The following is a 13,683-nucleotide window of genomic DNA, read 5'->3' on the forward strand; positions in this document are numbered from 1 at the left end:
TCTGTGTTTAGCAGATAAGCTCCCTTCCAAGTCAACAGTGAGTTGTTGCTCAACTAAAGCTGTTCAAATTATCAACCTCACCATAGCCTCATAGGAAAATAGCTAATGTCAAAACACCTTTCCCCTCGGGCTTCCCTGGAGGCACAGTGGTTGAGAGTCCGCCTGCCGATGCAGCGGACGCGGGTTCGTGCCCCAGTCCGGGAGGATCCCACATGCTGGCTCGGCTGGGCTGGGCCCGTGAGCCATGGCCGCTGAGCCTGCGCGTCCGGAGCCTGTGCTCCGCAACGGGAGAGGCCACAACAGTGAGAGGCCCGCGTACCACAAAAAAAAAAAACAAAAAAAAAACCTTTCCCTTGAATAAATCCACAAAATTATGACAAATATGAGCTCATACTGAGTAAAAGAAAGAAGTATTTCATCATGCAGGGAAGTGAATGAAGTAACTCCATGACAGCCTATATAAAACCCATTGCTCCTGCCCACAGTTTAAAACTGTATCTCTCAGGAACGTGAGCAAGAATACATTTTCCGCCTCACCCCCACCTCTGTTTAATTCTGCACGTATTTGTTCCTTTGGACCCTCTACTTAGTTGGTTTTCCGCTTCTACAGATTGCTTTCCTTGTATCTGGTTCAATTTTTTACCATTAGAACTGCTATGCTAGATAAACATGCTGGATTTAAAGTTCTCCACTGTGAGCCTTTAGCTCTCTGGGAAGAAAAATGAAACCAACACATGCTGAATTTGCCTAATGATACAATCATTAAAACTGATATAAATAACACAAGAACCAATCAAAGTCATAATTTTAGACTGTCTGAGATATAGCTACCCATCAGAAAGCACTCTAGGTCGAGTCCAGTATTTCCCGTGTCCCTTGATTACCAATTTATTATTTCAAATCTTCCATTTATAAGTGAAAAAATAAAGAGCAGGAAAGGATTTTAAAAGCAGCCTCAAGAGGGAACAGAGGCCCAGAAAAGGGAAGAAACTGGTCCTAAGCTGCATGAGCTAGCAGAAGGGTCAAGACTAGATCCCAGCGCTCTGGGATGAGAAGCCAGAATCACCAGATCCACCACTCCCACCCCAGCCCAGTGCTTGATCCACTATATCAACTGCCTGCCAAACACGCTGTTTAGTTAAAGTCAATTAATAACCAGCTAGTTCCCTTCCAAGCTAAAACAGAATCTGTTTGATGCCTTTAGAAGAGTCTAAGATATTTTGGCAAGTCAATGAAATCCTTAAAAATGGATCCAGAAATTCTGTTTCCAGGAATCTAATTCTATTGATATAAAAGGACAAATATGCAGAAATGAATGCATAAGAATGTTTTTTGTGGTAACTGCTTATGATGCTAAAAAAGTGGAAACAGTCAGAATTAGCTAAACTAATACAGCTATACAATGGAACACTACACAATCGTTAAAAACCATGCTGCATTTTTCATGCACTACCGATGGTAATCTTTCTCAAGGACGATTTTGGCAATACATATTAAAACGTTAAATGTGCCTACCTTTGACCCAGCAATTCTACTTCTAGGAATTTATTTTAGAATATAGCTTAAAGAATTAATAACACAAGTACCTAAAGATTCTATATTCCAAAGGATCAGCAGAATACCTTACAATACCTTAAACACCTTAAAGTAAGCAATATTGTTAATCTTCAAAAATTGGTTAATAAAATAGATTACTGTGATCCAACAAAAATTAGGATACCAATCTATGGTTCTTAAACTTTTGGGGGCACAGACCCCACAGAAAAAATGATTAAAATTGTGGAACCCTCGCCCATAACAACTGTACACACACAAAGTTTTCACTATTTCAGGAGAGTTACAGATCTCCAGAAGTCCTCCATGGGCTCAAGGTAAAATCTCTGGATGCCGAGCTCGTCTACTGATGGGAACAATATTCACAATATACTGTTATGTGAACAGGGTCAGTTACAAAACAACACATATAGCAGGATTCCATTTTTGCAAATACATACATGAGTACACATGCCTAGTATAAAAGGTCTAAGAAAATAGATCTCAAAGATTCACAGTGTATGTGCCTAAGTGGCAGAGTGTCAGCTGAAATCTACTTGCTTCTTTTCACATTTCTATAGTGTCTGAATTTTTTACAATGATCATACATTACTTTTATAATAATTTATAAAAAGGTTTTCTTTTTGAAATACCCCAACATGGAAACTATTGAAGAGGCACTGGTAGGTGAAAAGATTAGGTTACATTATGGGATAGAAAGCACAACTATGATCCCATTTTTATAGAACAAAATATGTATTATTTAACATAGGAAAAACCTTGAAGAGTGTACCATAATCTGTTAGCACCGACTGCTTATAGGTAGTAGAAATTCAGATAATTTCTATAATTTTTTATCTATATCTTCTAGCTTTTTTACTGTGAACATGCACTTATAATATGGAAGGAAGGGAGGAAGGGATGATCAAGTGAATGAACGAACGAATAAATAAATTTAAAAGTCTAGGAGAATATACAACCAGCCAAAACGTGATTCTCGCCTGTTTTTTCTTTGGGCTTTACAGAATTTTCTACAATAAATATATAGTACTTTTGTTAAGGAAAAAAAAATTGCAATATAATAAAATAAAATTTTAAAGCCTCTACATATTCAAATAGTTTCCAGAATACAGAATAGTATATCAAAGATTTCTGCTAGACTCAACAAGAAGCCTCCATGTTCAGAAGGAACAAGTATCACAGGTATCTTCTACATATAGCCACCACGGAAGTAAAATAAAAGTACTGCTTAAGTAAGGAAAAAGACGTCCACTTCTGTTTATCAAACCCTCTTTTCTCACTTATTCACATACAAGGGAATAGATTATTCAGGGGGAAGAAAACAGCAAGAGTACACCTTGTATTCTTTTTTCAGCCTCTGAATGAGGATCTAACTATGTATCAGGCCCTGTACTAGGCAGTGCATAAGCCTTGTTTCTTTATTCATTTCCTCCCCAAAAGTTAGAGAGACAGAACTATTATCCCCATTTTATTGAGGAAGAAACTCAAGATAGGAAGGGTGAGGTGAACAGCCCAAAGTTACACAAATGTGAGCACTGTACACAGGATCTGAAGCAAAGCTCTAAAGTCAAATCCTATGATTTTTCTCTTATACTAGTGACCCACTTTACATAACTCAACAAAAATGTCAAAAGACATAAAGAACCATAATTACCCTGGTTTAAATTTCTGTGTTCTTCTCAAAACTTTGATAAAATTTAACTTTTACAAAGTATGTTAAACTAAAGATAATAAAACACTGAAAAAAGAGAATTTAGAATTCCCGAAACATTCTAAAGAGATTAACAGAAACATCTGCTAGATTTAGCTAAATGCTAAATAACACTGCAAGCAATCTTGAAATGATATTTACTGCAATTTTACAAGTTTAAAAATTGTTTTAAATGTAATGCACCACACAAACCACCAGATGGAGCTTTACATTTAAAATCAAAATCACAAATGTCTGCAGTTATCTTGACAACAGATGTGCTTTAACAAGTTCTCACACTGCACTGGAAGAATTTATTTGATAGGTGATAATTCTCCAGGATTACGATGATGATTATGTACATAAATAAATGGAAATCACTGACATAAAGGCTCAGTACAGCCAGAGTAGGAATTGGGTAGATATGGACTAGGCTTCCTGCCCATATGACTCATAAACGCTGGTATCCTCTGCTGTAAAATGGGAACTATTCTACTGGCCTTGCTGAGTAGCTATATTAAACCTCATATCCACCTCCTGAGAGCCCAGGGGCCATGCTACACTTGTAGACGAAGACCTGCAAGTTCACAGGAAGGCAAGGGCCAGGCAGGAAACAGAGAAGTGAGCCATGCAAGGTCTGACAGGCCAGAACACACGCTCCCACTTCCAAAGGCAACAACGGCCACTCAGTCCCACATTACCGCCCACTTTATGAGCTTTTATCAGAAGAAGCTGGAAATCCATATTTTAAATTCAAAGCTCCCAATTTATAATTATTTGCCGCTATTTTTTTTTAAACACTATGTGACCCAAATGAAATTTCTTTACAAGCTGAATACGGCCTGTGAGCTGCCGGCTTACAACCTTTGACTTCTGTTCCTGCTCCCCTTTAACTCTCACAGGCCTGGATGCAGCTGCTACCACTTGGGACAGAGATAAAGAAAATGTCTTGTGTAGGTTGCTTAATGAATGATGAGGACCAGAATAAAGGCCTCTGACCAACTTTTCAAAAAATTTTAAAAAGGTATCATGATACACATTCTATAATGAAGGAAAGAGGAGAGAATTTGTTAAAGCTAAGGTAGGTCACAAAAGGAGAAGCCAGGATTCCAACCCAAGACTAAATGTCCAGGCTATTTCCACTATACTACATTGCTTCTCTTCTATGAGGAGCAAATGAGAAAATAGACTTAAAATTTGAAAACTGTCTAGACCTATACAAACACAAAGTGATGATGTGATCCTTAAGGACTAAAGAGAAACAAAACTACTAAGAGGAACTCTGTGGGAGTCAGCAGGGAGTGAACGTCAGGTCAGGCAAATGAATGCATCTCTTTAAGCCTCAGTTTGTTCACTTACAAATTAGACATGTTAATAGCCCCTAACTCAGAGTTAAAGGGATAAAGTGAGATCATGCATAAAGCACTTAGCACAGGGCCTGGCACAAACAAATAAATGTTGGTTAATAGTAACGCTATCCTACCCACTTACAGCCAACTACAAATAATCACTTTTCATTTCACTGTTATCTTGCCCCTAAAAAAGGGAGAAAAAACAATCATTTGTGTTTGTGTGTGTTCACAAGAAGAACTCAAAGGTTCCTTCCAGCTCTTTCTTACTATGAACAAAAAAGGTTTTTTTATTCAGCAATACCCTAAGCCTTAGGAAATGACTCAATTGGTCACATGTGATTCATCCATGGAAAAAACAAAAACAAAAACCCAGACCCTGTAAATTCAAATACATTATCAAAAGCCTTATGAAATTAAAGTGTCTTTTTAGTAACAATTGATTTCTGGAATAAAATGTGTATTTCTTAATGCCTTTCCTCGAGCTTCCAGGCTTCCCTTGGCTGAAAATCTAAGACATGAGAAAAAAATACTACAGAAATCCCCATCCTGGAACCTTACCTGAAAAGCATCTGCTTCAGCATCCGATTGGCCGTCACAACTCTGGGAAGGCGGCCAGTGGAAAGAGAGTGGAGCTCCAAGTTGGAAGAAATGAGCTGGGTTGTCATGTCTGTGTCCGCAGCTGTCCCAGCACCACAACAACTAAAAAATACAATTAGAAACGTAGCTGAAATTCAATTACCAAAGGGCTCAATTAGAAGTGGAGCTTCTTGGAAAACTTCCACAAAGTTCAGGGACATAGAGAGATGTTTCTGAGTATACGTGCACTGTAACTGCTCTAACCAAGCTTAAATAAACATAAAATTAAGAATGCACATCTAATTATATGCAAATATATTTTCTATAGCCCAGTGGAATATTTCAAATCATTAGTTTCTATGTTCTGAACAGAGTGTGCATTTTACTGATCCTAGAAAACATCCAAGTTGTACAAAAGAGCAAGGAATGTTAAAAGCCTTGCAATTTACATTTACCAAGTATTTAGTACTAGATACCAGTCATTCCAAAGTGCTAAGAATAAAAAAAATATGACACAGTAATAGCACTTGATTTCAAACTTGAGTGGAGACATATAATACAATATAGTAGCATAGGTAGAAAATGCTGTAGGAAATTGGAGGAGAGAGCAGTTAACTCTCATCTTTGAGAAGAGGTTTCATTTGAGCTGGATTTGGAAGGACAGAATAAAAACACTATACAGAGAAGAAGAAAGGGCATTTCTAAGCAGAGGGGCTAGCAAAAGCAAGGGTAAAACAGCTTGGACATGCGGAGAACAGGGACATGAGGGAAATAGGGACAGCCCAGGTATAACTGGAACATACAGTGATAGCAGCTAAATAGGATGAAAAGGTAAGCTTTCTGTGAAATTGTACAAGACCTTGAATATCATGCTAGAGTTTCAATTTTATCCTGAAAGCAGTGTGGAAATGTGAAAAATCTCTTGAAAAGTTTTTAAACAGGAAAGGGACATAATTAGATCCATGTTTTACAAAACCCAATATGGCAGAAGAGTGAACAATACAAATAAAGAAAAGGCCAAAGGCAGAGAGACCATCTAAGTGACAACTGCAATAATCCAGCTGAGAAAAAAGAATCCAAGCTAAGGCCTTAGTAGAGGGAAGGAGAGAAGGGAGTGGATTCAAAAGGCACACAGAAGGCAGAACTGGGTACCAAATGAACTGAAGACTAAAGCAAAAAGAGGACTTGAGGGACTTCCCTGGTGGTCCAGCAGTTATGACTCTGTGCTCCCAATGCAGGGGGCCTGGGTTTGATCCCTGGTCAGGAAACTAGATCCCGCATGCCGAAACTAAGAGCCTGCATGCCGCAACTAAAAGATCCCGCACACTGCAGCTAAAGATCCCACGCGTGTCAGGGTGCCACAACTAAGACCCAGCACAGCCAAATAAATAAATAAATAAATATTTTTAAAAATAAAAAAGAGGACTTGAGGATGGCTAGCTCAGATGGATGGAAATGCCATTTAAGGGAGACAGAAAGAAAATACAGGCTGAACAACAGGTTTTAGAGAGAAAGAGTAAATTCAATTTTACCCCTGACATGTTTAAAAATGAGTCATTCAAACTAATCAATACTTACTAAATGTTAGGAGATATGAAGTGTATTTTTGAACAGTTCTTGTCAGCAACAACCATTCCTTCAGTTGCCCTTGTATCTGCTCCAAGAACTATGCCATCCTATTTTTAAGAAATATATACTTTAAAACAACTTCACATATACAAACCACAGTTCTCTACTCTAGTTTAGGAAAAACAATGTTGACCATCCCCTGCTCCCCCAACCACCCCGCCACGCGCTGAAATATTGTGCTATACTTTCGGCATTCAACGAAAAGCTTATTAATAAACATTATCGGTTGAACCCTCAGTAGGCAGTAGGAACTATCATTCCTGTTTTCAAATGAGGCTCAGAGATTCAGTGAATTCCTTACAAATCACAGAGCCAATATCAGAAAAGTCTGGATTAAGATGCAGAAATCTTTCCATTAACATAGCCACGCCTGGGCGTTCCTGGTGGCGCAGTGGTTGAGAGTCCGCCTGCCGATGCAGGGGACACGGGTTCGTGCCCCAGTCCGGGAAGATCCTACATGCCGCGGAGCGGCTGGGCCCGTGAGCCATGGCCGCTGAGCCTGCGGGTCCAGAGCCTGTGCTCTGCGACGGGAGAGGCCACAACAGTGAGAGGCCCGCATACCGGAAAAAAAAAAAAAAAATAGCCACGCCTGTCAATTTCTTTTTAAAAGATGTCACTTTTTACCTTTAACAACAATAAACAGTTATCTCTTTTGACCCTTACAACAATTTAAGTCAGGAGTTATTATGTCCACCTGATGGATTAGAAAGTGAGGCTGTGAGAAGGAAAATGACCTGCCCAAAGTTAGAGGCAGCAAAAAAGCTAAATGGTTAAATATTTTTGTTTTCTCCCATTACATCATCCTGCTTCCTAAAGTAGTAACTTAAGACAGAAACCTGGCTTCCTGTCGAAAACTGCAGAGTGAACAAAGAATATAAACTGCCGATAAGTTCACAAAACTGACATAGTCTCTCCTAAAGGAGCTTTTCCTGATATAGTAACTCTGTAAGATGTGCCCTTCCTCACACAGCCCAGAGAAGTAAAAGAGGCCAAGGGGCCTGGTTCCTGAAATTAGTTGACACTGCTGCTCTCAGCCTGTCCCGGCTTACCTTATAAACCACTCCTGCGATAGTCGTCCCAGTTTTCCGGGCCACTGGAAGCTTGGATCCTTTCTTTGCAAAATCGGCTTCCAAGATGGCATTTCTGAGAGCAAATGAGAGAATAAAGGGTTGAAGGACAGGACCACATTGCGCCGCACTGGCACGAAGAGTTTCTAATAGGGAACTCGGGAGAAGCAAAAACTACTAGCATTTGCTTTCAAGCCCATCTGTTTCACTGGCTCCTCCCAAAAGCAGGACTACAGTCCCGCTTTTCTGCGAAGGGAACGTCTGAGAGGGTCCGCACCACCACCCCGGAGATGGAGGGTGTCCCGGTGCGCTAGGGAAGTGGAAGAGCCGACCCGGCCTCAGGAGAAACACGCTCAGGCCCTAATTCCCCTGAGTCACAGGTGCCGCGAGCCGCGGGCCCCGCCCTCCACCATTCGTTCGGACTTCCCGGCTCAGACCGCAACCCAACTCCGACCCCGGCACCGCATTCCCACTCCCGCCCTAAACCCGGCCCGGGACATGGCCGCACCTGCGGCAGTTTTCGAAAGAGAAACCTCCAACCGGTGGATCATACACTGACACAGCCGCCATCTTTCCCGAAAAAGTACTTCCGGGCCGGGGGCGGGAGCAAACGAAAAGAGCCGTGCACTTCCGGCGCCGCCGGCAACCTAGGGCTGAAGGGGCGGAGGAAACTCCGCGCTAGGGTGATGGATCTTAGAGTTAGGGGCTCCTAGAGGAGCCTGGAGATGTTTGGAGTATAGCACCCCAAGTGGCGCGGAGGAGAAACTGACACCCGGAGAAGCGGCGGGGGGGAAAGGACTTACCCAAGGTGGGCACACCAGAGACTAGGCCTCCCGCCCACCAGACCAGACCGGTTTCTACTGCTAATTCGACTACATGGAGCCTCAGAGACAGAGACACTGAAGTTCCAGGCACAGCTCCACCACCTCCTTGCAATGAGCAAGTCCTCTCAACTGTCTGAATTTGTTTCCTCTGCTGTCAAATGGGGATAATAGCTGCCTCAAAAGGCTGCTGTGGGGCTTCCCTGGTGGCGCAGTGGTTGAGAGTCCGCCTGCCGATGCAGGGGACACGGGTTCGTGCCCTGGTCCGGAAAGGTCCCACGTGCCGCGGAGCAGCTGGGCCCGTGAGCCATGGCCGCTGAGCCTGCGCGTCCGGAGCCTGTGCTCCGCAACGGGAGAGGCCACAACAGTGAGAGGCCCGCGTACTGCAAAAAAAAAAAAAAAAAAAGGCTGCTGTGAAATGAACAAGAAGCCTGTAAAAAAAGCTGTTCAACATCATTAGTCGTTAGAGACATGCAAATCAAAACCACAGTGCAATACCATTGCACACTCACTAAAATGGCTATAATCAAAAAGACAGAAAATAACAAGTGTTGGCTGGGATGTGGAGAAATTGGAACCCTCATACGTGGCTGCTGGGAATGTGAAATGGTGCAGCTGCCCCAGAAAATAATTTGGCAGTTCCTCCCAAAATTAAACATAGACCCAGCAATTGTCTCTTACGTATATACCGAAGAGAACTGGAAAGAGTTGTTCACAAAAACTTGTACATAAATATTTATAGCAGCATTACTCATAATAGCCAAATAATGGAAACAACCCAAATGTCCATCAACTTGAGGAATGGATAAGCAAAATGTGGTACATCCATGCAACAGAATACCATTCAGCCATAAAAAGGAATGAAGCATTGACACATGCTACAACAGGGATGAACTTAGAACACTGTGCTAAGTGAAAGAAGCCAGGGACAAAAAGCCACAAATGGTATGGTTCCACTTCTATGAAATGTCCTTACTAAAATAATCCATACAGCCAGAAAGTAGATTAGTGGTTGTTGGGAGATTGGGGGGAAGGAGAGAATGGGGAGTGACTAATGGATACAGAGTCTCTTTTTGGGATGATGAAAATGTTCTGAAATTAGGTAGTTGTAATGGTCACACAACATTGTGAATACACTAAAAGCCACTGCCCTGCACATTTTTAAATGGTGAAATTTTTGTTATGTTAATTTCAGTTTTTAAAAAGCTGCTGTGAAAATTGAAAATTGTATGTGGAGGACTTCCCTGGTGGCGCAGTGGTTAAGAATCCACCGGCCAGTGCATGGGATACGGGTTCGATCCCTGGTCCAGGAAGATCCCACATGACACAGAGCAACTAAGCCCATGCGCCACAACTACTGAAGCCTGTGCGCCTAGAGCCCGTGCTCCGCAACAAGAGAAGTCACCACAATGAGAAGCCCCGCGCACTGCAACGAAGAGTAGCCCCTGCTCACCACAACTAGAGAAAGCCCGCGCACGGCAGCAAAGACCCAACACAGCCAAAAATAAATTAATTAATTAAATTTAAAGAGAAAAAAAGAAAATTGTATGTAGAGAGCATTTATCCTGGCATGTAGAACTTCTCCATAAATAGCTATTATTGTTAATAGCACATTCATTTCATCCTGCCAACAAGCCTCAAAGGTAGCTATGTAATTCAACTCACTTTACTGATGGAAATTAAGGTTCAGTGACGTAAAGTAACTTGCTCAAATTTACATAGCAAGTAGATCACAGCAGCAATAATTGTGGGCTGAATTAATTTATTCACTCAGCAAATATTTAAATGATTCAATTATGTAATGAAATTATTTGCTCAGCACCTACTATGTGTCAAGCTTGTTTCTAGGAATGAATGAAGGAATGAATGAATGGCATCCCAATCACCCAGAACCGTGCCTGTCACAACTATGTGTTCAATAAATATTTGTCAAAGGTTCAATTCCTTTTCATTACTTCTTTGGGTCTTCTGTGCGACATAGGAAAATGATGCCTCACCACCCACCCCCACAGGAATGTACTGATGAAGAGGTTTGAGTGTCTCCAGTGTCACCAAGTTTCTGCTTTGGTGAATGTGAAAAGTAAAAAGACGGGCTCTGTTCTAGAGATGTCCACTTCCTGATGAGAGAGCCTCGAGTCCATAAGACCTAGACAGGACAGGTCATAATTCAACGTGCCCCGGATGCCGTGAGGGTCAGTAAATAATGATAGAATGAAGGACTGCTTTCACAATGTTCATCACACTCTCTCACGCCTGCTCTGGGCTCAGCTTTGAGGGAATGAACACATAGGTGAACCAGATGGAGTTCCTCTTCTCATGTTGTGGATTGAATTGTGTCCCCCCTCCCAAAGCTGACATGTTGAAGTCCCAAACCCCAATACCTCAGGATGTGACCTCATTTAAAGATAGGGCCTTGACAGAGGTAATCAAGTGAAAATGACATCATTAGGGTAGATCTTAATCCAGCACGACTGAGGTCTTTTTCAAAGGGGAAATTTACAGACAGACCTTCACACAGGGAGAACACCATGTGAACATGACAGCAGAGATTAAGCCAAGGAATGTCAGAGATTGGCAGCAAACTACCAGAAGCTAGGCCGGAGGCCTGGAACAGCCCTCAGAAGGAACCTACCCTGACAACACCAACACCTTGCTTTCAGACTTCTAGCCTTCATAACTGTGAGACAATAAGTTTCTTTTTTTTTTCTTTCTTTTTTTTTTTTTGCCATGCTGTGCAGCTTGCAGCATCTTAGTTCCCCAACCAGGGACTGAACCTGGACCCTCAGTGGTAAAAGTGCAAAGTCCTAAGCACTGGACCGCTGGGGAATTCCTGACAATAAGTTTCTGTTATTTCTGTTATTTAAGCCACCCAGTTTGTGGTACTTTGTTACAGCAGCTCTAAGAAATGAATACACCTCGTGAGTTCACAGTCCGAGAGAGGAGAGAAGACCCCAGAAAGACTGACAGCCTGGTATGCTAAGGGCTGGGTGGAGGAGGGTTGCTGCAGAAGCCAAGAGGCTCAGAAGGACAGAGTGTGAGCTCGTGGGGTGAGAAGACAGGAGGGACGGACACACAAGCGAAGTCCTGGGGTATGAAGCAAACAAAACCAAACAAAAAGCCCTGGCATGATTTGTTTTCAGGAAACAGTGATGAATCTGATGCGGCTGCAGCAAAGGGAAGCACAGCAGCCTGCAGCCCCCCAGAGGACAGTGGCAAGGCATCTGTGTCCAGCTAGAGGAGCCAGGGAAGGATGTGGAAATTATTTGTGATCTCAGTTTGTCCCGGGGCATTTCTCTTCCTAACTGGGTCTCTTTGGTATGGTTTTCACACCCAGATGAGCTGAGGTGGTGGCACTGTCTGTCTTGTGGCTTCTAGAGGTGGCCCAGCAGAGGCAGCTGGAGCCAGCAGAGGGCGACAGAGAGTTTCCAGGCAGCCTGACTCAGCCCCTGAAGCGCGCAGTCCAAGGCCCCAGAAACTCCGCTCAGCCTGGGTCAGGGCTGTAGGGAGGGCAGCCCTAGATCCCCAGCACCCAGAGACCCTGCTTCGGCCTCCCTGTCCAACATGACTGCTGCCCCCTGGGACTGCAGCCCCCTGGACTGCAGCCCAGTCTAGAACCTGGACCTGGACACAGTCCCACTTAATCCCTGGCAGTGCCACCAAAACTGACTGACTAGTAAAGCTACCACTTCTGCTCTGGATCTGGCTGTGTGTGTGACCTCAGGGGAGCCATCAGACTCTCTGGGCCTCAGTTTCCTAATAATATAGTAACAACCAACATTCCCTGCATGCCCCCCACAACCTGTTCTAACCACTTTATATACAGGGCCTCATGGTCACCCTAAGCACCTAGAATGTGCCAACACAGAAAACAGATGATCAAGAGATAGACACAGTGCTGCCCTCAGGGAGCTGGCAGTCCCTGAGGACCAAGTGTCACTGCCCCACTTTACAGATGAGGCAACTGAGGCCCAGAGAAGTGAAGTCACTGGCTCAAGGTGATAAATGGCACACAGCTAAGTGGCAGAGCCACAATTCAAACCACATGCCTCCCAGCCCCAGGCCAGACACAGCTCCACTTCCCTGACCCCTGGCAATTATAGTCCACCTGGAACTCAAGCTCCCATGTTCCCGGGGGTTTGCCAGAACAAAAGCAAGGCAAACTCAGCTGGTTCCCAGCTGTGTGATTGGAGGCTGGTCTCTTCATCTCTCATCTGTTTCCTCTTCTATAAAATGAGAGCACATTACAATGTTTCTCTTGCCTTGGGCATACCAAGTAAGAACGTGCAGTGTAAACTGTAAAGCATTTTATTCATTCATTCGTTCATCCATTCATTCATTCAGTGTTTATTAAACCCTTCCTTGGTGCCAGGCTCTGTGCCACATCATAGTCTTGAGGGGTGCTGGTCTGGGAACTGCACCTCCAGTTCACTGTGCTAAGTGCCCTAAGTGACACATACCAGAGCACAGCCAGGAAACGGCTCCCAAGAGAGCCTGAGGCAGCAGGGTAGACACCCGGAGGACAGGAGTTAGCACTGAGGCCAGGAGGCCAGAGGGTGCATCCCATACGGAGGGCTCAGCTGTGCATGGCCCCTGCGCCAGCCTGGATTTTCCAAGGCCCTGGCAAGCACCCTCCCCCAACCTGCAGGCTGCTAGGAGCCCAGCATGGGATGGGCCCTGGAAGGCTCACCCCCATCCTCTATCAGGATACACACACATCCGGGGGTGCCCCCACAAGGAGACTTGGCCATCTTCCCATTGCAGGGAAAGCAGCCCATGATGCTCCCAGTTGCTAAGGCAACTGGGCCCTTGTTTTTCCTTCTTCATAAATAAGCTATAAATAGACAGGGCAAACCTGGGCGTCTTCCTTTGCATGAATTAGAGCAGCTGCTCCCGGCTCCAAGGCGCTGGCACAGCATCCAAGTGCCAAGTCTTGCTGCACAGGCCACAGAAACACAGCTCTGGTGGGAGGTCATGGCAGACACATGGCAGCATCG

At 43.7% G+C, this 13,683-nt stretch overlaps 1 protein-coding gene across 1 annotated transcript in view; it reads right to left on the minus strand.

Moving 5' to 3' along the window:
* Window positions 1-8,481, minus strand: part of PSMB7 (proteasome 20S subunit beta 7) — a 59,268-nt gene extending 50,787 nt beyond the window's left edge. The window contains exons 1-4 of the mRNA XM_007450249.1: window positions 8,377-8,481; window positions 7,851-7,944; window positions 6,751-6,848; window positions 5,155-5,295 (exon numbers count right to left, since the gene is read on the minus strand). Coding sequence (XP_007450311.1) covers window positions 5,155-5,295; window positions 6,751-6,848; window positions 7,851-7,944; window positions 8,377-8,438 — 395 coding nt within the window. The 5' untranslated portion in view covers window positions 8,439-8,481. The remainder of the gene's footprint in view (window positions 1-5,154; window positions 5,296-6,750; window positions 6,849-7,850; window positions 7,945-8,376) is intronic.
* Window positions 8,482-13,683: the final 5,202 nt, after the last annotated feature.

The sequence above is a fragment of the Lipotes vexillifer genome, unplaced genomic scaffold (assembly GCF_000442215.2).
Source record: "Lipotes vexillifer unplaced genomic scaffold, Lipotes_vexillifer_v1.1 scaffold890, whole genome shotgun sequence".
NCBI lineage: Eukaryota > Metazoa > Chordata > Mammalia > Artiodactyla > Lipotidae > Lipotes > Lipotes vexillifer.